The following is a 27,050-nucleotide window of genomic DNA, read 5'->3' as shown; positions in this document are numbered from 1 at the left end:
ATTTTAAAGCATTTTTGTGCTTTCTTTACTACATTTATCAATGATTCTCCTGTATATTAGACTTGCTCATTTTGTTCTCCTCTTTTCCCCTTTTCTCATTACAACATTGAAAGCTGTTGCAGTGTTTATACAGGGCCTTTCACACATAGTAATCGATGAATACTTGTTGAAATCAGTATCTTAACAGTGAACTGATAAACAGTTTAAAAGCACTTCCAGTAATTCCTAAACTGTGAATGTCCACCTCTGGAAATTTTTAAAGGAGGTGGAAGGAGCTCTGGCCTCAGTGTTAGAATATTCAGGTTTAAGCCCTCAATTACAACAGCAAATTGAGGTTTTAGGCATGTGGATTACCTCTCAGATCCTGTTTGCTCTGCTGTGTAATGGTGATAAGAATGCAGTACATTGGCACGGGATTCTAAGGGAATGAGATTATGTAAGTGTATATATTTGGACAGTGTAAATGTGCACAGTTTATCCATGTTTTAAGAATTTTAGTAGGCAGAGAAAGACAAATACCATATGATTTCACTTATTTGTGCAATATAAAAACAGCAAAATAGAAGGAACAGAACAGCAGAAGACTTATAGACACTGAGTGTGACTACTGTTTACCAAGGGGGAGGGGCAGGGGCAGGATTGGGAGGAAGGGGTGAGGAATAAAGGGGCACAATAATTTGCAATCACAATGTAAGTTGATTATGGGGACTGTTGAGCCACTGTGATGTACATTTGAAACCAACATAAGGTTGTATATTAATGATACTTGAATTTTATAAAGACATATAATTATCCTAGAGGGGTACATAAATCATTATTCAGCTAAATTGAGTCTATAACTAAAACAGACCAAGAGAATGCTAGGAAAAGCTATTCCAGTCCAGCAGAAAGTTCAGTTTTTTAGCTGGATACTAAATACACAAAAACCTTTCTACATACCAACAGTAGTCACTTGAAATTAAAATTGAGAAAAGTCCTTTTACAAATGCAACAAACTGTCAAATACCTAGCAATAAGCTTGGTGTGAGGAGTGCACGAGCCTGTCTGATGAAAACCCCTCAACTTTACCAAGAGCCACAAAGCAGATACGGAGACGTGACGTGCTCCCGAGAAGACAAATCTTATCAAGCTGTTCAGCCTTCCTAGACTGATCTGTTGGCTTAATGTGATTCCAAGCAAAATGCTTATGATAAAATAGTAAATGAAAAAAAAATGGGTAAAAACCATACATGTCAAGATGAACGCATATCATTGTAAAGTTTATATCTAAAGGAGACCATGCTAGACAAATATGGATCACTAGTCAGTGGCATGCTTGCTGAAATACTTAGATGTGTTCAGTATAATTTCAGTATAATTTACTACAGAATTCATCAAAGAATAAGATGGATTGATTGATGGATAGAGGGTTGAATAAATGGATGGATGTGTGAAAAAGGAAATAAGTGAAATGGTAATGGTAGGAAAAAGAAAGATTTTTGGTAATGAAAGAATCTTAATTCTGAAAAAAAAATCCTTTTCAGTTACTAGAAAATAGATCTTAACAAGCTAAGTTTTAATAGATTATAGGTAGTTTTTATTTTCATATTCATGCTTTTTTTTTAAGTTTCCTTCAGGGGAATTGTAATGTTTTAATTGGCAATCAAAGTTTTCTCAAAGTTAATAGGAAATATTTCTAAAGCATTTGGAAAGTCATTTTGATACTAAATTCAGAGGATTTGGGCTATAATTGTTAATATAAGGATAATCCCAACACTGCATAAAAGCCAAATTTCCATTCCATTCCTTAATACATTTTAGTTTGGGTTGTGTCTGTCTTTTCCTGCATACCAGGTCGGGGTTCTACAATTGCAAATATGTGGGTATATCCCTGCTGGTCTTTCTTTTCCAATGATTTGTAATGGAGGCCTATTTATAGCTTTTGTGTGTAATCTGAACCTTATATACTCAAAGTTGAGGTGACATGCTGTGAAGATTCCAAGACATGTATGAGATAACCACAGAGCTTAAAGTTGGACACTCTTGCCTATAAGTTGACATCTTTGCCTATGTTTTTACCACCCTTATGTCCCCTTCTCCCCATGTTTTGTTTAAATTTCTCTTTCCCCTTTTTAATATGGCTAATACTTTTGTCCTGAGCTCTTTTTGCCACTTGAATTTTAGGATCTTTAGTGCAGTCAGATTCATTTAAGACCATGTACCAATGATGCTGAGTTGAGAACCAGAACATTAGAAGCATATCTGTACCTTTAAATGAAGGGTAGAAAATAAGCTAACCCATTTCCTTCTAGATTCAGAAAAAATTTGATGAACACTAATTTGAAGTTTTAGAGGTCAAGCCTTAAAGCAGTGTCTGACTACATCGAGTTCTGATTCTCTGGCCTTATATTAGTACTTACTGAGAGATCTAATGATTTCTTTTAAGTTGCTGACCCAGTTAGATTCTTTTGTTAGGTAACCTATTACAGATTCTTGGAGATGTGAAGGCTTTTCTGATTAGGTTTGATTTAATAATAAGATTAAACTCCTACCATGTAAAAAATAAGCTCCCTGCCATTCTTTAGATTGTCCTTAAAACCAAATCCTCCAGGACAAAAATATCACAAGTTCTTTGTAAGGGTTTCATTGTGTCTGTTTTTAAATTTTTTTATATTGAGGTACATACAGTAAAATGCACAAATCTTAGTTTACAGCTTGATGAATTTTGACATGTGTATATTCATGTAACCACCACTCAGATCAAGATACCAAATATTCTCACCTTTTTTCTCCTTCACCTGCTCCACCCAGCCCCTCCCCTGTGGTAACCCCAGTCTCTTCTGTATTTATGAGTGTATTTCAGTTTTGTTTGTTTTCTTTTTTAGATGTCACAGCATAACACCCTGTAGGTCCATCCATGTTGTTGCAAATGGCAAGATTTAATTTTCTGTGGCTAATATTCCATTGTGTATATGTACCACGTCTTCTTTATCCATTGATCTATTAGTGGACATTTAAGTTGTTTCTATATTTTGGCTATTGTAAATAATGCAATAAACAGGAGTGCATATGTCTTTTCAGATTAGTGATTTTGTTTTCTTTGGGTAAATTCTAGAAGTTGCTGGGTCATGTAGTATTTTTTTTTTAGTTTTTTGAGAAACCTTCATACTGCCTTCTGTATTGGTTGCTCCGCTTTGCAATCTTATCAGCAGGTTACAAGAGTTCCTGTTTCTTCACATCCTTGCCAACACCTGTAATTTCATCTCTTGATATTAATCTTTCTGACTGGTATGAGATGTTATGTCATTGTGGTTTTGATTTGTATTTCCCTGTTTATTAGTGATATTAAGCTTCATGTGTCTGTTAACCATCTGTATGTCTTTGAAAAAATATCTATTCAGGTGCTCTGCCCATTTTTTTTTTTTTTTTTTTTTTAGATAATTATTTTTTATTGAAGGGTAGTTGACACACAGTATTACATTACATTAGTTTCAGGTGTACAACACAGTGATTCAACATTTATATACATGATAATTCTAAGTACCAGCTATCACCATACCAAGTTGTTACAATATTTTGACTATATTCCTTATGCTATACATTACATCCCGGTTGCTTATTTATTTTACAATTGGAAGTGTGTACTTTTTCTTGGTTGTTGTTGTTAGGGCATCTCTCATTTTTATTGATCAAATGGTTGTTAACAACAATAAAATTCTGTATAGGGGAGTCAATGCTCAATGCACAATCATTAATCCACCCCAAGCCTAATTTTCGTCAGTCTCCAATCTTCTGAAGCATAACGAACAAGTTCTTACATGGAGAACAAATTCTTACATAGTGAATAAGTTACATGGTGAACAGTACAAGGGCAGTCATCACAGAAACTTTTGGTTTTGCTCATGCATTATGAACTATAAACAGTCAGTTCAAATATGAATACACATTTGATTTTTATACTTGATTTATATGTGGATACCACATTTCTCTCTTTATTATTTTTAATAAGATGCTGAAGTGGTAGGTAGATACAACATAAAGGTAGAAAACATAGTTTAGTGTTGTAAGAGAGCAAATGTATATGATCAGGTGTGTGCCTGTAGACTATGTGTTAATCCAAGCTAGACAAGGGCAATAAAACATCCACATATGCAGAAGATTTCTCTCAGAACAGGGGGGGTGAGGTTCTAAGCCTCACCTCTGTTGATCCCCAATTTCTCACCTGATGACCCCCCAGCGACTGTGCCTGTCTTAGGTTGTTCCTCCCTTGAGGAATCTTACCCGTCTCTGGCTAACCAGTCATCTTCCGGGGCCACACAGGGAAATGTTAAGTTGGTAAGTGAGAGAGAAGCCTTATTGTTTGAAATGGTTAGCTTTTTATTTCTTTGCATATTTATGCCCTGTGGCTTCTATGCCCAGCATTTGTCTTGAGGTATCTTTACCACTTGGAGGAGTTATGATACTCGGTAAATTTGATATGAGGCACGAATTCTATTTAAGAATTCGTTGTAATTAGGAAGGAAGAAGAAAAGCTATAGAAGTAGCAGGCGGAAGAAAACATGGGAAGATTGATTATTTCTTTGACATATCTTCTTGTAGAGTAACTTCAGCATGTATATATTTTAAGCTACTACTTAAATTGCGCACACACATTAACATAATAGGAGTATAGTTACATAACCAAAGCATACCTGTAATTACCAGCCATCTCCAGTGAAACCAAGAAAACCAGTTAGGCACCCTAGGCATTTGTGAAAACTTATCAATGATATGATGGTTATTATCTAACTGAATTTGAATAGTTTGAGAAAAATCAGACAAATTAAAACAACCCATTCCTGGGCACTGTTCACATCCCATATGTTCTTTTAACAGTAAATAGTCTGTAGTTGTAAGATTTTGGAGCGCTACAATTTGCACTTCTCCTAATTCTTGGTTGAGTTCCAACAGTATAGATCCAGTCAAATTTGTTGTTTTACTGTATGCACAGGCCAGCTTAGATATCTCCTTCATTCCCATGGCAAGTCCAGGAGCTGGTGGGATGAGTGCATCTACAGCTGTAGCAGTGCGTGGATCTTTGTTGGGGTTTTTTGATGATCATCTTCTGGCATGAGTCTTCCCGAGAGTGCTGATGTTGGAAGTTCTCTTTCATATCGTTTCTTAGTTCATTTTCGGGGTAGCCAAATTAGGCTTTGATCCTCTGTATAAACACAAACAGACCCTTTGCCTACACTTTTATATGTCCTTTATATTATTGTGTAGAACTCATTAGAGGTCACCACATAGGAACTGCATTTTTTTTTTTTTTAATCATTAATCTACACTTACATGACGAATACTTACGAATACTTTGTTTACTAGGCTCTCCCCTATACCAGGTCCCCCCTATATACTCCTTTACAGTCACTGTCCATCAGCGTAGCAACCTGTTGTAGAATCACTACTTGTCTTCTCTGTGTTGTACAGCCCTCCCCTTTCTCCCACCCCGCTATGGATGCTAATCTTAATACCCCCCTACTTCTCCCCCCCTTATCCCTCCCTACCCACCCATCCTCCCCAGTCCCTTTCCCTTTGGTACCTGTTAGTCCATTCTTGAGTTCTGTGATTCTGCTGCCGTTTTGTTCCTTCAGTTTTTCCTTTGTTCTTATATTCCACAGATGAGTGAAATCATTTGGTATTTCTCTTTCTCTGCTTGGCTTGTTTCACTGAGCAAAATACCCTCCAGCTCCATCCATGTTGCTGCAAATGGTTGGATTTGCCCTTTTCTTATGGCTGAGTAGTATTCCATTGTGTATATGTACCACATCTTCTTTATCCATTCATCTATCGATGGACATTTAGGTTGCTTCCAATTCTTGGCTATTGTAAATAGTGCTGCGATAAACATAGGGGTGCACTGATCTTTCTCATACTTGATTGCTGCATTCTTAGGGTAAATTCCTAGGAGTGCAATTCCTGGGTCAAATGGTAAGTCTGTTTTGAGCATTTTGATGTACCTCCATACTGCTTTCCACAATGGTTGAACAAGTTTACATTCCCACCAGCAGTGTAGGAGGGTTCCCCTTTCTCCACAGCCTCGCCAACATTTGTTGTTGTTTGTCTTTTGGATGGCAGCCATCCTTACTGGTGTGAGGTGATACCTCATTGTAGTTTTAATTTGCATTTCTCTGATAATTAGCGATGTGGAGCATCTTTTCATGTGTCTGTTGGCCATCTGTATTTCTTTTTTGGAGAACCGTCTGTTCAGTTCCTTTGCCCATTTTTTAATTGGGTTATTTGTTTTTTGTTTGTTGAGGCGTGTGAGCTCTTTATATATTCTGGACGTCAAGCCTTTATCGGATGTGTCATTTTCAAAGATATTCTCCCATACTGTAGGGTTTCTTTTTGTTCTATTGATGGTGTCTTTTGCTGTACAGAAGCTTTTCAGCTTAATATAGTCCCACTTGTTCATTTTTGCTGTTGTTTTCCTTGCCCGGGGAGATATGTTCAAGAAGAGGTCACTCATGTTTATGTCTAAGAGGTTTGTGCCTATGTTTTCTTCCAAGAGTTTAATGGTTTCATGACTTACATTCAGGTCTTTGATCCATTTTGAGTTTACTTTTGTATATGGGGTTAGACGATGGTCCAGTTTCATTCTCCTACATGTAGCTGTCCAGTTTTGCCAGCACCATCTGTTGAAGAGACTGTCATTTCGCCATTGTATGTCCATGGCTCCTTTATCAAATATTAATTGACCATATATGTCTGAGTTAATGTCTGGATTCTCTAGTCTGTTCCATTGGTCTGTGGCTCTGTTCTTGTGCCAGTACCAAATTGTCTTGATTACTATGGCTTTATAATAGAGCTTGAAGTTGGGGAGTGAGATCCCCCCTACTTTATTCTTCTTTCTCAGGATTGCTTTGGCTATTCGGGGTCTTTGGTGGTTCCATATGAATTTTTGAATTATTTGATCCAGTTCATTGAAGAATGTTGCTGGTAGTTTCATAGGGATTGCATCAAATCTGTATATTGCTTTGGGCAGGATGGCCATTTTGACGATATTAATTCTTCCTAGCCATGAGCATGGGATGCGTTTCCATCTGTTAGTGTCCCCTTTAATTTCTTTTAAGAGTGACTTGTAGTTTTCAGAATATAAGTCTTTCACTTCTTTGGTTAGGTTTATTCCTAGGTATTTTATTTTTTTTGATGCAATTGTGAATGGAGTTGTTTTCCTGATTTCTCTTTCTGTTGGTTCATTGTTGGTATATAGGAAAGCCACAGATTTCTGTGTGTTGATTTTGTATCCTGCAACTTTGCTGTATTCCGATATCAGTTCTAGTAGTTCTGGGGTGGAGTCTTTAGGGTTTTTTATGTACAGTATCATGTCATCTGCAAATAGTGACAGTTTGACTTCTTCTTTGCCAATCTGGATTCCTTGTATTTTTTTGTTTTGTCTGATTGCCGTGGCTAGGACCTCTAGTACAATGTTAAATAACAGTGGGGAGAGTGGGCATCCCTGTCTAGTTCCCGATCTCAGCGGAAATGCTTTCAGCTTCTCGCTATTCAATATAATGTTGGCTGTGGGTTTTTCATAGATGGCCTTTATTATGTTGAGGTACTTGCCCTCTATTCCCATTTTGCTGAGAGTTTTTATCATGAATGGATGTTGAACTTTGTCAAATGCTTTTTCAGCATCTATGGAGATGATCATGTGGTTTTTGTCTTTCTTTTTGTTGATGTGGTGGATGATATTGATGGACTTTCGAATGTTGTGCCATCCTTGCATCCCTGGGATGAATCCCACTTGGTCATGGTGTACGATGGTTTTGATGTATTTTTGAATTCGGTTTGCTAAAATTTTGTTGAGTATTTTTGCGTCTACGTTCATCAGGGATATTGGTCTATAGTTTTCTTTTTTGGTGGTGTCTTTGCCTGGTTTTGGTATTAGGGTGATGTTAGCTTCATAGAATGAGTTTGGGAGTATCCCCTCCTCTTCTATTTCTTGGAAAACTTTAAGGAGAATGGGTATTATGTCTTCCCTGTATGTCTGATAAAATTCCGAGGTAAATCCATCTGGCCCGGGGGTTTTGTTCTTTGGTAGTTTTTTGATTACCGCTTCAATTTCGTTGCTGGTAATTGGTCTGTTTAGATTTTCTGTTTCTTTTTGGGTCAGTCTTGGAAGGTTGTATTTTTCTAGGAAGTTGTCCATTTCTCCTAGGTTTCCCAGCTTGTTAGCATATAGGTTTTCATAGTAGTCTCTAATAATTCTTTGTATTTCTGCGGGATCTGTTGTGATTTTTCCTTTCTCATTTCTGATACTGTTGATTTGTGTTGACTCTCTTTTCCTCTTAATAAGTCTGGCTAGAGGCTTATCTATTTTGTTTATTTTCTCGAAGAACCAGCTCTTGGTTTCATTGATTTTTGCTATTGTTTTATTCTTCTCAATTTTATTTATTTCTTCTCTGATCTTTATTATGTCCCTCCTTCTGCTGACCTTAGGCCTCATTATTTCTTCTTTTTCCAATTTTGATAGTTGTGACATTAGACCGTTCATTTGGGATTGCTCTTCCTTTTTTAAATATGCTTGGAGTGCTATATACTTTCCTCTTAAGACTGCTTTTGCTGCGTCCCACAGAAGTTGGGGCTTAGTGTTGTTGTTGTCATTTGTTTCCATATATTGCTGGATCTCCATTTTGATTTGGTCATTGATCCATTGATTATTTAGGAGCGTGTTGTTTAGCCTCCATGTGTTTGTGAGCCTTTTTGCTTTCTTTGAACAGTTTATTTCTAGTTTAATGCCTTTGTGGTCTGAAAAGTTGGTTGGTAGGATTTCAATCTTTTGGAATTTACTGAGGCTCTTTTTGTGTCCTAGTATGTGGTCTATTCTGGAGAATGTTCCATGTGCACTTGAGAAGAACGTGTATCCTGTTGCTTTTGGATGTAGAGTTCTGTAGATGTCTATTAGGTCCATCTGTTCTAGTGTGTTGTTCAGTGCCTCTGTGTCCTTACTTATTTTCTGTCTGGTGGATCTGTCCTTTGGAGTGAGTGGTGTGTTGAAGTCTCCTAGAATGAATGCATTGCATTCTATTTCCTCCTTTAGTTCTGTTAATATTTGTTTCAGGTATGTTGGTGCTCCTGTATTGGGTGCATATATATTTATAATGGTTATATCCTCTTGATGGACTGAGCCCTTTATCATTATGTAATGTCCTTCTTTGTCTTTTTTTACTTTCTTTATTTTGAAGTCTGTTTTGTCTGATACCAGAATTGCAACACCTGCTTTCTTCTCTCTGTTGTTTGCTTGAAATATCTTTTTCCATCCCTTGACTTTAAGTCTGTGCGCGTCTTTGGGTTTGAGGTGAGTCTCTTGTAAGCAGCATATGGATGGATCTTGCTTTTTTATCCATTCTATTACTCTGTGTCTTTTGATTGGTGCATTCAGTCCATTTACATTTAGGGTGATTATTGAAAGGTATGAATTTATTGCCATTGCAGGCTTTAAGTGTGTGGTTACCAAAGGTTTAGGGTTAGCTTCTTTACTGTCTTACTGTCTAACTTAACTCGCTTGTTGAGCTATTATAAACACAATCTGATGATTCTTTATTACTCTCCCTTCTTATTCCTCCTCCTCCCTTCTTCATATGTTGGGTGTTTTGTTGTGTGCTCTTTTTAGGAGTGCTCCCATCTAGAGCAGTCCCTGTAGGATGCCCTGTAGAGGTGGTTTGTGGGAGGCAAATTCCCTCCACTTTTGCTTGTCTGGGAATTGTTTAATCCCTCCTTCATATTTAAATGATATTCGTGCTGGATACAGTAGTCTTGGTTCGAGGCCCTTCTGTTTCATTGCATTAAGTATATCATGCCATTCTCTTCTGGCCTGTAGGGTTTCTGTTGAGAAGTCTGATGATAGCCTGATGGGTTTTCCTTTGTAGGTAACCTTTTTTTTCTCTCTGGCTGCTTGTAATACTTTGTCCTTGTCTTTGATCTTTGCCATTTTAATTATTATGTGTCTTGGTGTTGCCCTCCTTGGATCCCTTGTCATGGGAGTTCTGTGTACCTCTGTGGTCTGAGAGGCCATTTCTTCCCCTAGTTTGGGGAAATTTTCAGCAATTATTTCTTCAAAGACATTTTCTATCCCCTTTTCTCTCTCTACTTCTTCTGGAATGCCTATGATTCTTAAATTATTTCTTTTATATTGATCACTCAGCTCTCTTAAAATTCTTTCATTCCTGGAGATCCTTTTATCTCTCTCTGCATCAGCTTCTCTGCGTTCCTGTTCTCTGTTTTCTAGTCCATTAATGGTCTCTTGCATCTCGTCCATTCTGTTTTGAAGTCCTTCCAGAGCTTGTTTTATTTCTGAATTCTCCTTCCTTAGTTCTTGCATATTTCTCTGCAAGTCCATCAGCATGGTTATGACTTTTGTTTTGAATTCTTTTTCAGGTAGACTGGCTAAATCTATCTCCCCAGATTCCTTCTCAGGGGAAGATGTAGCAGATGCCGAAGCTGTCTGGGTTAGTCTTGTCTGGATCATATTTTTTTGCCTTTTCATGTTGACAGGTGCTATTGACTGTCAGCTGGGAGGGCCAAAATTTTCACTTACTACTGGCCTTTCTTTACTGGGGCAACTGCGACCCCTAGTGGCTTGTGTTGGGTAATTGCGTGTAGAGTGGGTCTTTGTGTCTTGCCTGGCCGGAAGGGAGAAATTTCCCTTTCTGTGGGCGGAATTTGTCTCAGGCTGCTTCTCTGCTTTCGCAGCGCCCGGTGGGGTGATGGATGGGGGGGCTGCTTGACTGTTTGCCTCCGTGAGGGGTCTCAGAGCTGTTGCCCAGGGGGTTAGTGCACCCGGTTTTCCCTGTAATTTCCAGCTGCTGTACTGTGACCTGGGTTGTTTCCGTCAAGCTGTTAAGTCCCTGTCCCTTTAAGACTTTCAAAAAAGCCCCCGCTTTTCTTTGTCACAGGGGCATCAGCTTCAGCACCCGCTCTGAGGTCTACCCCCTGTTCTCCCAGTATCCAGGGCCCCCTGGGCATATACTGTGTCTGAGCTCTGGCCCGGATGGCTGGGGCTGGGTGTTCGGCAGTCCTGGGCTCCGTCTCCCTCCCGCTCTGCCTATTGTTCTCCCGCCGGGAGCTGGGGGGAGGGGCGCTCGCGTCCCGCAGGGCCGGGGCTTGTATCTTACCCCTTTCACCAGTCGCTGGGTTCTCGCTGGTGTAGCTGCAGTCTGGCCACTGTCCTGCGTCTTCTGGTCTCTCTTTTAGGGCTAGTTGTGTTTGTTGTATTTTCAAAAGTATATATGTTTTTGGGAGGAGATTCCCACTGTCCTACTCACGCCGCCATGTTGGCTCCGCCTCTCTATATATGTTTTTGGGAGGAGATTCCCACTGTCCTACTCACGCCGCCATGTTGGCTCCGCCTCTCCCATTTTTTAATCAGATAATTTATTTGATGTTGAGTTGTATGAGTTCTTTTTTTATTTTGGATATTAGTTTCTTATCAGATACATTATTTGTAAGTATATTCTCCTATACTTTTCATCTAGTTGATGGTTTCTTTTGCTGTGCAGAAACTTTATTTTGATGTAAACCCACTTACTTATCTTTGCTTTTGTTTTTCCTGCTTAGGAGACATATCCAGAAAAAGTTACTAATGCTGATGTTAAGGAATTCACTGCCTATGTTTTCTTCTATGAGTTTTATGGTTTCAGGTCTTATATTTAGGTCTTTAGTTCATTTTGAGTTTATTTTTGTGTATGGTGTAAGACAAATCCAGTTTCATTCTTTTGCATGTAGCTGTCCATGCTTGTCCCAACACCATTTACTGAAGAGACTTCCTTTCCCCATTGTACATCATACAAGCATAGGTATATTTCTGGGCTCTCTATTCTGTTATTGGTCTGTGTATCTGTTCTTACGCCAATACCATACTGTTTTCATTACTGTAGCTTTGTGGTATAGTTTGAAACCTAGGGAGAGTGGATTCCCCCGGCTTTGTTCTTCTTTTTCCGAATTGCTTGGCCTCTTCAGGATTTCTTGTGGTTCCATACAAAATTTAGGATTATTTCCTCTATGTTAGTGAAAAATGCTATTGGTATGTTGATAGGGATTGCATTGATGGCTTTGGGCAATATGGCCATTTTAACAATATTCTTCCTATCCATAAGCATGGAATAGCTTCCCATTTCTTTGTGTCTTCTTTACTTTCTTTCATCAATGTCTTAACAGTTTTCAGAGTTTGAAAACTCTTTCATCTCCCTGGTTAAATTTATTCCTATATATTTTATTTTTGATGCAAGCAATTGTAAATGGAATTGATTTCTTAATTTCTCTTTCTGTTCATTATTTCTATATAGAAACAGAACAGACTTCTGTATATTGATTTTCATATCAATAGTTTTTTGGTGGAGTTTTTAGAGTTTTCTATATATAGCATAGTCATTGGCAACTATTGACAGTTTTACTTCTTCCTTACCAATTTGGATGCCTTTTATTTCTTTTCTTACCTGATTGCTATGGCTAGGACTTCCAATACTATGTTGAATAAAAGTGGTGAAAGTGGGTATCTTAATCTTAGAAGAAAAGCTTTTCAGCTTTTTGCCATTGACTGTGATGTTAGCTGTGGGTTTGTCATACATGGCCTTTATTATGTTCCCTCTATACCCATTTATTGAGAGTTTTTATAATGAATGAGTTTATCTTGTTTGGGCCTTCTCTGCTTACTGGACCTGGATGTCTTGTTTCCTTTCCAGGTTAGGCAAGTTTTCAACTATTATTTCTTTAAATAAGTTTTCTAATACTTTCTTCTTCTGGGACTCCTATAATGCAAGTATAGGATGCTTGATGTTGTCCCAGAGTTCCCTTACCCTATCCTCATTCTTTCTAATTCTTTTTTTCTTTTTGCTGTTCAGCTTGAGTACTTTACACTTTTCATTTTTTACTTCATTTGTTGTATTCTTCATCTCTGATTCTTTTTTATATTTTCTATCTCTTTCTAGAGGTTCTCACTGAGTTCTTCCACTCTTCTCTCAAGTCTGGTGAGCATTTTTATAACCATTATTTTAATCTTTGTCAGGTATATTGTTTGACTGTTTCATTTAGTTTTTCTGAATTTTTGTCATGTTCTTTTGTTTGAAGCATATTCCCCTGTCTCCTCATTTTGTTTGACTTTCTGTGATTGTTTCTATAGGTTCGGCAAAAGGGCTGCCTTTCCCAGCCTTGAATTCTGGGCCTTGTGTAGGAACCTCCCCTTTGTAGACTGCATGTGCCTGATAGTTCAGGCTGATATGCAAACAGTGGCACTCACCAGCACCTCCAGCCCCAGGGAGAGGTCCTGCACTTCCTGTGCTGTTTGGCAGTAGGCTTTAAATCCTCCAACTCACAGCTTTTTTTCCATGTGCCAGGGCAGGCAAGTCTGTGCTCAGGTAGCTCAGTGATATCCCTCCCTACTTACTGACAAGTATAGGACAATAAGATTTTCAAGAGAGACCATGTTTGCATAATGTTTATCATGGTATAGTGTTATAATCTATTTTTAGTTATTGTAAATCTCTAACTGTGCCTAATTTATAAATTAAACTTTATCATAGGTATGCATGTATAACAAAAAACAGTATATAGGGCTAAATACTGTGGTTGGTTTCAGGAACCCACTGGGGGTGTTAGAATGTATCCCCATGAATAAGCAGGAGCTGCTGTAACCTTTTTTTATTTATTGCCTGTTGACTTGTTTCCTTTTAATTGGCAAATTGAACATTTTATCTTTAAAAGGGGGCAACAATTTAGAGCCCACATAATAGCTGGTAGGAATTGCAAATGTCTTTCAGATTGCTGGGGTGTATCCATGCCGAGGATATATAGAAACAGTGTATGAATAGGGCAACAGGGTAGAGAATTAGTAACTAGTAGGGCCTTTTCCCAAGAGGTCTGTAGCCAAGGCCCTTTTCAAAATATTTCGGTTAAGTCTCTCCACATTTCAGCAGTCTGTGGTATAGAGCATAAGTTGCAAATGGAAGTCTAGAAATGGCCATTTAGCCAATATTTTTTTAGTCCCTACTGTGTGTCAGGAATTGTGCTAAATCAACTAGATATATAGGAGGTTTCCCTTCTTCAAAGAGGTTTAGAAAGAGTACATCATTAGCAAGTAGTAGACAATTTGGTTGTTTATTATTGTGTTAACTGTTTTGAGGAAAATCAATAGGGTATCTTGGGGGAGGTGGTCTGGGATGGCTTCTTCAGAGCTAATGTTTGAACATGGGCCTAAAAGATTATCAGAGTTGTTAACCATTTGTGCTGTGGATCCCTTTGGCTGTTTAGAGAGGTCTATGATGGTCCTCTTAAAATACTTAAAATGCATAGAACTACAAAGAGAATCTGTTACAACGAAATGCTTATCACAAAATTGAAAAAATACATTTGTGATATAGTAATGTGCTTCCTTGTTAGTTAAATAACCAAGGTCTAATGGCAATCTAAAAACAAATTTCAAATAGTGATAAATGTAGCCAATAAATCAAGATTCCTGCAATTACTATCAGGTGATGTGAAAATATCTGTTATTTCTATCGGTGATGAAGCCCTAGTACCCCTCATATTACTGGTGGTTTGTTTCCATTCATTATTGAAGGAAATACCAAATTTCAATTAGAAGTTAATGAAAATGAAGATTTAACTTTCCCCCTCTGTATTCACAGACCCTCTCAGTTCTACCCATGGACCCCAGGTTAAGAATTGCTAGATTAGATGGAGCTGGCCAGGAAAAGCACATCCCCTGGGACGGGGGAGAGAAGGGTATAGGTCCTAAAGGAAGGGGGAGCTTGCCTTACAGTGAGGCAGCTCCACAATTTTAAGGCAAAGGTACCTCCTGAGTATGAAAGAAGGAAGACTGAGTAGCCAACAGATGACGCTGGAAAAACCATTTAAGAGACATTTGGAAAAATATATACACTGAAAAATAAATAAATGATATTAAGATATTATTGGGGTTTTTAAAGATATGATTGGAATTGTAGTTAAAAAGAGAGGTCTTATCTCAAAGAGGACATTACGATCAGCATGTATAATGTGGGGGGGGGGCATGGGGAGGGCTGTACAACACAGAGAAGACAAGTAGTGATTCTACAGCATCTTACTATGTTGATGGACAGTGACTGTAATGGGGTTTGTGAGGGGGATTTGGTGAAGGGGGGAGCCTAGTAAACATAATGTTCTTCATGTAATTGTAGATTAATGATAACAAAATAAAAATTTTAAATAATAAAAGAGAGGTCTTGTCTCTTAGAAATATGTATCCTTGGGTTAAAGTGTCTTGGATTTGCTTTGAAATGATTGGAGAAAAGGAGAATAGGAGAGTAGAGAAGAAACAAAACTGTGTGTTAGTAATTTCTGAAATTGGATGATAGATGGGAATTCATTAAGCCGTTTTTCTCTATATATGTTTGAAATTATCCATAATAAAATTGATAATTTCTGAAACTGGATAATGGATAGATGGGGGCTCATTGAACCATTTTTTCTCTACTTACATATGTTTGAAGTTATCCATAATAAAAAGGCTTATTTTTTAATGTAGATAAAGATTAGCTATTTATAGAGAGTCAGTATTTGGGTGAACTGAGAATTTAGGAAGGAGCACTGAAGGTTAAGATAACTAGTATGTAATTATAGGGAATTGTGATTATAAGAACATATAGAAATATAACATGGTAAAGAATGCTGCTGTGAGCTGAACAGACACTTCTCCAAAGAAGAAATGCAAATGACCAACAGACACATGGAAAGATGCTCCACATCGCTAATCATCAGAGAAATGCAAATTAAAACCACAATGAGATGTCACCTCACACCAGTTAGGATGGTCAACATCCAAAAAACAAACAACAACAAATGTTGGCGAGGTTGTGGAGAAAGGGGAACCCTCCTACACTGTTGGTGGGAATTTATCTAGTTCAACCATTGTGGAAAACAATATGGAGGCTCCTCAAAAGACTAAAAATAGAAATACCATTTTACCCAGGAATTCCACTCCTAGGAATTTACCCTAAGAATTCAAGAGCCCAGTTTGAAAAGGTATATGCACTCCTATGTTTATCGCTGCACTATTTACAATAGCCAAGAAATGGAAGCAACCTAAGTGTCCATCAGTAGATGAATGGATAAAGAAGATGTGGTACATATACACAATGGAATATTATTCAGCCATAAGAAGAAAACAAATCCTACCACTTGCACCAACATGGATGGGGCTAGAGAGTATTATGCTCAGTGAAATAAGCCAGGTGGAGAAAGACAAGTACCAAATGATTTCAGTCATCTGTGGAGTATAAGAGCAAAGAAAAAACTGAAGGAGCAAAAGAGCAGCAGACTCACAGAACCCAAGAATGCACTAACAGTTACCAAAGGGAAAGGGACTGGGGAGGATGGGTGGGAAGGGAAGGATAAGGGGGAAAAAGGGGCATTACGATTAGCACACATAATGTAGCGGTGGGGGGGACACAGGAAAAGCAGTATATACAGGGAAGACAAGTAATGATTCTGTAGCATCTTTCTACGCTGATGGACAGTGACTGTAATGGGGTATGTGGGGGGGACTTGATAATAGGGGGAGTCTAGTAACCATAAGTTGTTCAAGTAATTGTACATTAATGATTTCAAAATTTAAAAAAAAGAAGGCTGCTGTGATAAAGTTAAAATATAGCCTAATCTTAGTGACTAACTGCAACTAAACCAAGTCCTAAGAAGGGAAAACAGAGACATTAAGCTTCAGAATCATTATTGATCCATGTGAATGCTTATGTCTCCTGTATTCAAGAAAACTAGATACTGGGTTGGGAGGGAGGAAACTTCCAGGATTTTCCATGTCCAAGATCAACATTTCTCTCATAGGTGCCTGTGGGCCACTTGAACTAACACCACCTGTGATTTTTGCTAAAAATGCAGAATCCTGGCTCTACCCTGGCCTCACAGACTCAGAATTTTAAGGGAAAGGGACCCAGGTTCTTATACTGAATAAATACCCCCATTGAATCTTAACACATGTGAAGTTTGAAAACTATAACTGTAGAGATGTGACAATAGCTACCTCTTACTGAGCATTTTTACCATTTGCCAAACACCATGCTAAACCCTTCATGTACATTATTAATATTATAGCAACCTTGTGAGGTAGGTGATAAGGAAGTCTCACCTTAGAAAATTTAAGTTACTTGCTGCAGGTCACCTGGTTAGAAAAGGCAAAGTGGTACTTCAAACCAGATTCTTACCTGGAGGCCTATACTCTTAGCTACTCCACCCATCAGACAACTGCCTCCCATCAGACTGTTTCTTTTCTCTGATTCTATGGCCACAAAAAGACTCCCGTGGGAACTGGCCTTTATGGGGTAGATGTCACGTACAGAGGATGTGAATATTCCAGTCACTAGGCATCTCCTGTTGTAAATTAAAATTAGTAATTAGTGTCCAGTCTATGCATTGGCCTTTTTTTATGCTGTGAATTGGTCCAAAAGAATACTAAGACCTTAAATTATACTTGATAGCTTGCAAAATTTTGGCAGCTATTATGTACTTGTACTTGTATTCTAAGCCTTTCTCCACTCCAGTATTCCTAAGAGATTGAACACATTCCCATCAATGACAGGCACCTGCTATGACATTGCTAGCCAGAGAGCAGAATTAAAGGCATACTCCTTGGAGAAGCTGGTCAAGAGAGTAAAGAATAAACAACAGGCTTTCACAGAGACCATGCTGTGTGCTTAGCTAGCTCACTTAATACTTTTAATCCTACAAGGTAAGTACTAACAGGTCCGCAACACTTTATTTTCGATTCTGAACCTGAAAGGCTCTGTAAAACAAATTTTTTTTTCCTTAAATTTGCAGCAAGGTCATTTGGCAGCAAACCCTGACCTGAACTCACATGAGGCTGTTCATAATTATCCATGCTTTTTTAATGTAGATTCATGCTTTTTAATGCTTGGTTACACAGTGCTGCCCAGACCTCACTGGGAATGTTATAAAGTGTATGGTGTATGTGCCACATTGTCTATCTAAAATTTAAAGCTCTTCTAAAATACTCTTGGCCCCAAGAATTTCAGATGAGAAAGTTGAAATTATGAGCATGAAGTGTTTTCTCAACACATTGCTGCCAAGTCATGTAACTGGATTTGAAAAAAGGCCATGCATGCTTTTTTCAACTCTGCCACACTGCCATTTAAAGAGCCTCTTGAAAATTGTTTAGCCCATTCTTTGAAAGAAATCTGTTAGCTTTGCAAATACTTGTATAGTTGTATAAAAACCTTCAAGGAAAGTATTCTTAAAGTTATGTCTTTGGTCTTCTTACCATTTGATGATCATCTGTAATGCTTCAGACCTACCTTTTCTCCTCTTTCTAGTTGTGCTCCCGAGAAATAGTGTGAGTATTTCATTTGGAATGTGTACTGTGTTTCAGCATCTTCAGGTGGGGTTGGAGAGGAGGGAATTACCGTGGCACTGAGGCATTCAGACTGTGATTATTCCCCTTTAGAAAGGAGTTTTAGCAGTACCAAAATAATCTGGCAAGTCTCTCATGAATAAGGAGGACATTCTTACAGAATTGTGGTGGTAACATTCTTACAGAATTAAAAATAATAAGTCTTTGAATTATATTAAGCTAAAATATATCTTTCTGGTTGAATCAGTGCTTTTCCCCCTATTTTTTGTCCATAATGGCTCACTCAGAGAAAAAATTTTGATTTTTTTTTTTCAAGTGATAATCGTCTAAAATCCTTCACTTTTGACTTTATTTTTATAAAACATTTTTGCTTAGACATTGATTATGTGTTCCATGCCTTTTCTCTTGTGGGGTTATCATGTCTCACTTTATATTTTCCAGTTGAATATTAATTTCATGTTTATTATATGCTTTGTACGAGTAGCCCTTCCTCATGATATATGGGATGTTGCTAAACATTAGGGGAACTAAGTGTATTAAGGATGGCCTGTATTCATTAGGGCCAATAATTTACAGTATTAAGATCAGTTTGGGATTTTAAATTATTTTTTCACAAAATAAATCTGTGGTATTGTGATAAATAAAAATTATATATTTGATCTTTGACCCCAGTCCTTAGCACAGAGGTAAAACTTGTGGAATTTTCTCAGTGGTAGGATGAGAACTGGCTGCCAGAAGGAACCCGCCATATGGTCAGAGGGTCGGAACTGTCAGCCTAGCAACCCAACCCCTGGGGAGGGGGCAGCAGCTAGAGACTGAGTTTGGTCACCAATAATTTAATCAGTCATGCCTATCAGTGAAACCTCAATAAACTCTGAAGTCAGGCAAGGGGAATTACTGGGTTGGTGAACACATTGACATGCTGGGAGGGTGGTGTATCTGCGGAGGGCATGGAAGCCCCCTCACCACTCTCCAGCCCTATACCCTGCCCTGTGCATCTCTCCCATTTGGCTGTTTGAGTTGTTACCCTTTATATAAAGCAGGAAATGTAAGTAAAGGGCTTTCCTGGGTTCTGTGAGTTGTTTTAGTGAATAATGGAACCTAAGAGGAGATCAAGGGAACCCCCAAATTTATAGCTGTTTGGTCAGAAGTACAGGTGGCCCCGGGGGCTTGCAACTGGCATCTGAGATGGGGGCAGTTTTGTGGGAATGAGTCCTTATAACCTGCAGAGTCACAAACTCCAGGAAGTTAGTGTCAGAATTAACTTGAAAGCTACCTGGTTGGTTTTGGAGAGTCAGAGAAATGGTGTTGGAACATTACAGGTATCTTAGCTGTTTAATGTGTGCTCTGGTCACTGTCATCTTCTCTTACAGTATCTAACCAAGCAGGTGGAGCTTCTACGACAGATGAATGAACAGCATGTCAAGGTTTATGAGCAGTTAGATGTCACAGCAAGGGAACTGGAAGAAACAAATCAAAAGCTAGTTGCTGACAGCAAAGCCTCGCAGCAAAAGATTCTGAGGTGAGTTTTCTAGAATCCATTGATAAGCCCTAGAAGTAAGTCATTTAGCATAAACTAGAATAGATCTTGGCTGTAGTGGGTTTGGGTCAATTTAGTAAGGTTTAATTTAATTCTTTATGGAGAATAGAGATTAAGTGAAAGTCCTTTCTAATTAAGAAAGCCCAATTTGAGTGGCTACTAATCTCTTCTCCTCACTGCTTATGCCCTTAATTTAATATGACAAGCAGCAGTTGGCTTTTCTCTGTTCTTCACAGTCTGACTGAAACAATCGAGTGCCTGCAAACCAACATTGATCACCTTCAGAGCCAAGTGGAGGAGTTGAAGTTGCCCAGCCAAGGGAAGAGTCAGGGGAAATGCACCCAAAAGTCAGCACCCAGCTTCTCGTGTCTGAAGGAACTCTATGACCTCCGCCAGTAAGAAACTGCCTTTCTATGCATTTATAAGCCAGGGAAGTGTTTCATGTCATTAATAACTAGTGGATTCCAGTACATTAAAAGCGCTCTTCTAAGAAATGCCACTTGGCTCTTAGACTGCCAGTGGTTTGAATAAAACCACTTAACTTAAACATATAAATGGTAGAGTTCTTGGCTATTAGTAATTCGGTGAAAACTTATTTTTGAAAGTCTTAGGAATATTTATTTCAGTGCTTTTAATGTGTTAAATCTTAGTTTAAAATAAGGTGCAGTTAGACTTCTGATAGACCACAGATATTGGGATTGTATTTCACAATAGAGTGAAAAAAATTGAAATTTCAGTAAAACAAAAATTGAGTCTAACAAGATTTTTTGCCTATAGAAATGCCTTTACAATTTAGTTACAAGATTCAATCTTTATAAACCACTTATTAAACACCTGTTGTATGGCAGGTGCCACACCAGACATGAGAAGTGGTGAACAAAATAGACACAGTTCCAGCCTTCATGGAGCCTTCAATCTCCTGGAGAGGCAAATAAGCAAATAATCACACAAATAGATAATTACAGGTTGCCTAGGACTCTGAAAAGTGGGTTCGATGGTTCTTGACCTTGATTGTTCATCAAATTATCTGTGGAGTCTGTCAAACTGCAATACCAATGACTCCCTCAGGCCTAAATCAAAATCTCTAGGTGTGGGTAACAGACTGCCCAGGTGATTCTGTTGTGCAGTCCTGGTTTAAAATCACTGCAGCAGTGGTCTCAACCTTGGCTGCATATCATGATTACATGGAGAGCTTTAAAAAAGCCTCAGGTCTAGGTGACAGACCAACTAGGTCAGAATCGATGGGGGTGGGACCCAGGCATCAATATTATTTAAGACTACCCAGGTGGTTCTAATCTGGAGCCAGGGTTGAGAGCCACGGGGTCCACTCTGATTGCCTTGAAAGGTATAGGTCATACTACTGGTCTTTGGGAATGGATGTTCTTTAGTACAATAATATTTTTAAAGAAGACACCAAAACTATGTTTTCTTACATGTGTTTATTTGCCAGCCTCACACAATTTCATTTTAGCTACTGCTCCAGTGTGGAACAGGCAAAAAATTGGTCGCTGTCACAGCTCCTCAAAAATATTTCTTTGGAAAAAACAATCTCCCTTCATTGTCAGTTGACCTCTGTAATATATTCTTTCAACATTTTTCCCCTAGACACTTTGTGTATGATCATGTGTTTGCCGAGAAGATCACTTCCTTGCAAAGTCAGCAAAGCCCTGGTGAAGAAGAAAACGAGCATTTGAAGAAGACAGTGACAATGTTACAGGCCCAGCTGAGCCTGGAGAGGCAGAAGCGAGTGACTGTGGAGGAGGAATATGGGCTTGTGCTGAAGGAGAACAGCGACCTGGAGCAGCAGCTGGGGGCCATGGATGCCTACCGAGCTCGGGCGCTGGAATTGGAGGCTGAGGTGGCGGAGATGCGGCAGGTGTTGCAGTCAGAGCATCCTTTCATGAATGGGGTTGAGAGGCTGGTGCCAGACTCTCTGTTTGTTCCTTTCAAAGAATCTGGCCAGAGCCTGCTGGAGGAGATGCTCCCGACTGGGCCGGAAGCACACAGGAAGCCTCTCAAGCGCAGCAGCAGTGAGTCAGTGCTAAGCAGCTTGACAGGTGGGGACATCATGAAGGGCCATGAGGAGACCTGCATCCGGAGGGCCAAGGCTGTGAAGCAGAGGGGCATCTCCCTTCTGCATGAAGTGGACACTCAGTACAGTGCCCTGAAGGTGAAGTATGAAGAGCTGCTGAAGAAGTGCCAGCAGGAAGAGGACTCCCTGTCCCACAAGGCCGTGCAGACCTCCAGGACTCTGGCCAGGGACCCAGCTGGAATGAATGCCCAGTCTGAGCCTGGCACCAGCAGCTGGGAACTGGCCTCTGTTACCCCAGAGCCCATCGGTTCCCCCCCCACCACAACACCTCCAGAATATAAAGCTCTTTTTAAGGAGATCTTTAGTTGCATCAAGAAAACTAAGCAGGAAATAGATGAACAGAGAACAAAATACCAATCTCTCTCTTCTCATTCCTAATTGAACCTCCAGCACTACTACTAATTTGCATACTTTCTGTCACATCTCTGTCCCACTCACATGAGTGTTTGTGGACCCCAAAGCCTCATGTTTCTCATGACTATTGCCTCGTTGCTTTGCTTATTTAGCAAATGCATACAGCAAGAAAAGAAGGTACCTACTGGTGTCAGGTCTGTAATCCAGTTCTGATTAAGCTCCTCAGGAAACCCCTTGACAAGCTGGCTTCTGGCTGGTGCACTGATGAGGCTGCGACTCCTTGAAAAGCCCAGAACCAGTGGAGGAAAGATTTGTGCTCCTGGAGAAGTAGGCCTGAAGTTACTATAGTATATAGTATAGTGTAGACTAGTTAGGGATAAAGGGCAGAGCTGAAACAAAGCTGAGGCACTTTCTACTGCCTTCTTGCTTAACTTCTCGAAACTATGTAGAAGTCGGATGACTGCCAAACTAAAATGTCTTTTGCAAATACTGTTGGGATACTGTGAATTCATTAAGAAGAATGTTCAGGAGAAAGCAGGGGTCTAATACAAAATAAATGGCATTAACAAATCCTCTAAGCCTTCGAGTTTTGTTACATCTACTACCAGTGGCACTGTGGCAGACAGGTAATCCTAACATATCTAAATCCAATGGAATATCAAACTGAAAGGGCAAGCTCTGCACTGACCTAAGTTAGCTTGTTAGCATATTAGGGCCTCCACCCCCACATTCAAATGTTCTTCCTCAAAGCAGTAGTGGTTAGGGTAGGCAAATACGTAAATCTATTCTTAAATTTAAACTAAAGAGGCAAAATCAAACTCCTTAACTCCTCTTGTGTTGTCTGAGCTAACCTACCAGCCACAAGCTGCTCTTGCTTATTTCCTATCATTCCTGTAAATATTTTTACTTGCTGCAGAATTCCTGTCTGCTACTATATTCAGCAGTATCGATGTGCTGATTGTGGAAGTATACTCATCCTCTCACCCGTACTTTTAATTTAAAACTATTTAAGAAAACAGGTTCCAGTTATTGTATATATTTTTCTAAAAACTGAATAAAACTGTCAATGAAAATGAACAAATGGATTGATTGCTTTTTATTTTAAGTTTAAGCCATTTCACTATAAGCAACTGTCTACTTTTTTTTTTCTTCCAGCATCTCTGGGAAGATATAGTGATTTTTTTCCATTTCCATTTTTTTCCATTCCTTGGGATTGTGTAATAGATTCTGATCATGTTGTATATTGATTAGAATTACTGTATGATTGAAATATATCTTCAAATTTATATACTGTATATAATCCATTACTTTAGAAATGTCACACTTGGTTCTGAATTAAAATTATTTGACTTAATTCTCATTTGAGTTGATTCTCAAAAAATTTGATCATAGGAAAGACACTTTCCAATAAACATTAAAATTAGCATTGAATCTAAATTTTGCTTGTGGACTATTGAAGTTAAACAAAAATGGGCAAAACACTTTTTTTAATAAACAGTACCGAGTTTGTAAAGTAAGTCTATCTTCTCCCCAGAATCAACTACTTACCACTTTCTTGTGTATTCTTCCAAAATATTTTGTGCATATATTAGTACAAATATGTTTGTATCACCCCATATTTTTAAACAAATAACAGTATACTATGAGCACTCTTCTGTACTGTATTTTTAATGGAAAAATGGAAATCTCAAAAAATTTTATCAGTCATAGGAAAGACATTTTCCAATACTCAAACATTAAAATTGTGTGTGTGTATATATATATATAATGGACTTTTTTGTGTGTGGTAAAAATACACATAATACATTACCATCCTAATGATGGACATTTTGTTTATCCATTTGTCCATCATTAGACACGAGTTGCCTCCATGTTTTAATTATCATGACTAATGCTGCTATGAACTTGTGTACAAATAACTCTTCAAGACCCAGCTTTCAGTTATTTTATATACATAGCCAAAAGTGGGATTGCTGGATCATATTGTAATTCTATTTTCAATTTTTTGAGAAATCACCATCCTGTTTACCACAGTGACTACCATTTTACATTCCCACCACAGTGCACCAGGATTCCAATTTCTCACATCCTTGCTAACACATTTTTTTTAATAGTAGCCATCCTACTGGGTAATAATATGATTTGCAAGTATTTTCTCCTGTGGGTTTCCTTTTTGCCCTATTGATAGTGTCCTTTGATGTGTACATTTAAAATTTTTTCATGAAGTCCAATTTGTCTATTTTTTGTTACCTGTAGCATACCAAGAAATAATTGCTAAATCTAATGTTGTGAAGCTTTTGTCCAGTGTTTTCTTCCATGAGTTTTAGTTTTAGGTCTTACATTGAGGTCCTTGATCCATTTTGAGTTAATTTTTTTATATGGTGTTAAGACTCCCACTTCTTTCTTTAGCATATGGATATCCAGTTTTCCAGCACCATTTGTTGAAAAGATTGTCCTTTCCCTGTTGAGTGGTCTTGAAGCCCTTGTTAAAAATCAATTGACATTATATGTAAGGGTTTATTTCTGGGCTGTCTTTATGCCAGCACCATACAGTTTTGATTACTGTATCTTTATGGTAAGTTTTGAAATTAGAAAGTAAGCCCTCTAGTTTTCTTCCCTTTCAAGATTGTTTTGGCTGTTGGAGATCCCTTGAGATTCCTTCTGAATTTCAAGATTTTTAAGATCTGCAAAAATCAATCATCTTGGGATTTTGATGGAATTGCATTGAATCTTTAGATCACTTTTGGTTAGTATTGACATTTTAGCAATATTAACTCTTCCAATCCATGAACATGATGTGTTCCCATTTATTTGTCTTTAATTTTTTTCAGCAGTTTCATCGTTTTTTTTTCATTATTAGTGTTTTTTTAAATTTTTTTTTATTTTGATATCATTAATGTACAATTACTTGAACATTATGGTTACTAGACTCCCCCATTATCAAGTCCCCCCCACATACCCCATTACAGTCACTGTCCATCAACGTAGTAAGATGCTATAGAATCACTACTTCTCTGTGTTATACAGCCTTCCCTGTGTCCCCCCCCCCGCTACATTATGTGTGCTAATTGTAATGCCCCATTTTCCCCCTTATCTCTCCCTTCCCACCCACCCTCTCCAGTCCCTTTCCCTTTGGTAACTTGCAGTGTCTTTGCCTGGTTTTGGTATTAGAGGGATGTTAGCCTCGTAGAATGAGTTTGGGAGTGTTCCCTCTTCTACTTTTTGGAAAACTTTAAGGAGGATGGGTATTAGGTCTTCACTAAATGTTTGATCAAATTCAGTAGTGAAACCTTGTCCAGGAGTTTTGTTCTTCGGTAGTTTTTGATTACCAATCCAATTTCTTTGCTGGTAATTGGTCTATTCAGATTTTCTATTTCTTTCTGGGTCAGCCTTGGAAGGTTGTATTTTTCTAGAAAGTTGTCCATTTCTTCTAGGTTATCCAGTTTGTTACAATATAATTTTTCATAGTATTCTCTCATAATTGTATTTCTGTGTTGTCTGTAGTGATTTTTCCTTTCTCATTTCTGATTCTGTTTATGTGTGTAGACTTTTTTTCTTGATAAGTCTGGCTAGGGGTTAATCTATTTTGTTTATTTTCTTGAAGAACCAGCTTCTGCTTTCATTAATTCCTTCTATTGTTTTATTCTCAATTTTATTTATTTCTGCTTCAATCTTTATTATGTCCCTCCTTCTACTGACTTTGGGCCTCATTTGTTCTTCCTTTTCTAGTTTCATTAATTGTGAGTTTAGACTGTTCATTTGGGATTGTTCTTCTTTCCTGAGGTAGGCCTGCATTGCAATATACTTTCCTCTCAGCACAGCCTTTGCTGCGTCCCACAGATTTTTGTGTTGTTGAATCATTGTTGTATTGTCTCCATATATTGCTTGATCTGTTTTTATTTGGTCATTTAACCATTGATTATTTAGGAGCATGTTTTTAAGCCTCCATGTGTTTGTGTGCTTTTTCATTTTCTTTATGTAATTTATTTCTGGTTTCATACCTTTGTGATCTGAGAAGCTGGTTGGTACAATTTCAATCTTTTTGAATTTACTGAGGTTCTTTTTGTGGCCTATAGTATATGATCTATTCTTGAAAATATTCCATGTGCACTTGAGAAGAATGTGTATCGTGTTGCTTTTGGATGTAGAGTTCTGTAGATGTCCGTTAGGTCCATCTGTTCTAATGTGTTGTTCAGTGCCTCTGTCTTTACTTATTTTCTGTCTGGTGAATCTGTCCTTTGGAGTGAGTGGTGTGTTGAAGTCTCCTAAAATGAATGCATTGCATTCTATTACCCCTTTAATTCTGTTAGTAGTTGTTTCACATATGTAGGTGATCCTGTGTTGGGTGCATAGATATTTATAATAGTTATATCCTCTTGTTGGACTGACCCCTTTATCATTATGTAATGTCCTTCTTTGTCTCTTGTTACTTTCTTTTTTTTGAAGTCTATTTTGTCTGATACAAGTACTGCAACTCCTGCTTTTTTCTCCCTGATAGTTGCATGAAATATCTTTTCCCATCCCTTTACTTTCAATTTGTGTATGTCTTTGGGTTTGAAGTGAGTCTCTTATAGGCAACATTTAGATGGATCTTGTTTTTTAATCCATTCAGTGACTCTATGTCTTTTGATTGGTGCATCCAGACCACTTACATTTAGGGTGATTATCAATAGGTATGTACTTATTGCCATTGC

At 38.3% G+C, this 27,050-nt stretch overlaps 1 protein-coding gene across 3 annotated transcripts in view; it reads left to right on the top strand.

Moving 5' to 3' along the window:
• CDR2 (cerebellar degeneration related protein 2) overlaps window positions 1-23,437 on the top strand; it is a 42,059-nt gene extending 18,622 nt beyond the window's left edge. For 2 of the 3 annotated variants that reach the window (XM_036917005.2, XM_036917004.2), the window contains 3 exons: window positions 19,744-19,892; window positions 20,147-20,305; window positions 21,516-23,437. In XM_036917005.2, the coding sequence (XP_036772900.2) occupies window positions 19,744-19,892; window positions 20,147-20,305; window positions 21,516-22,380 (1,173 nt within the window). In that variant the 3' untranslated portion in view covers window positions 22,381-23,437. Of the gene's footprint in view, window positions 1-12,944; window positions 12,984-19,743; window positions 19,893-20,146; window positions 20,306-21,515 lie in introns of all 3 variants that reach the window. The other variant, XM_036917003.2, reaches the window with a different exon arrangement.
• Window positions 23,438-27,050: the final 3,613 nt, after the last annotated feature.

The sequence above is a fragment of the Manis pentadactyla genome, chromosome 10 (genome assembly GCF_030020395.1).
Source record: "Manis pentadactyla isolate mManPen7 chromosome 10, mManPen7.hap1, whole genome shotgun sequence".
Lineage (NCBI taxonomy): Eukaryota > Metazoa > Chordata > Mammalia > Pholidota > Manidae > Manis > Manis pentadactyla.
The sequence above is the reverse complement of the archived record's forward strand: the minus strand, read 5'-3'. Positions and strand labels throughout refer to the sequence as shown.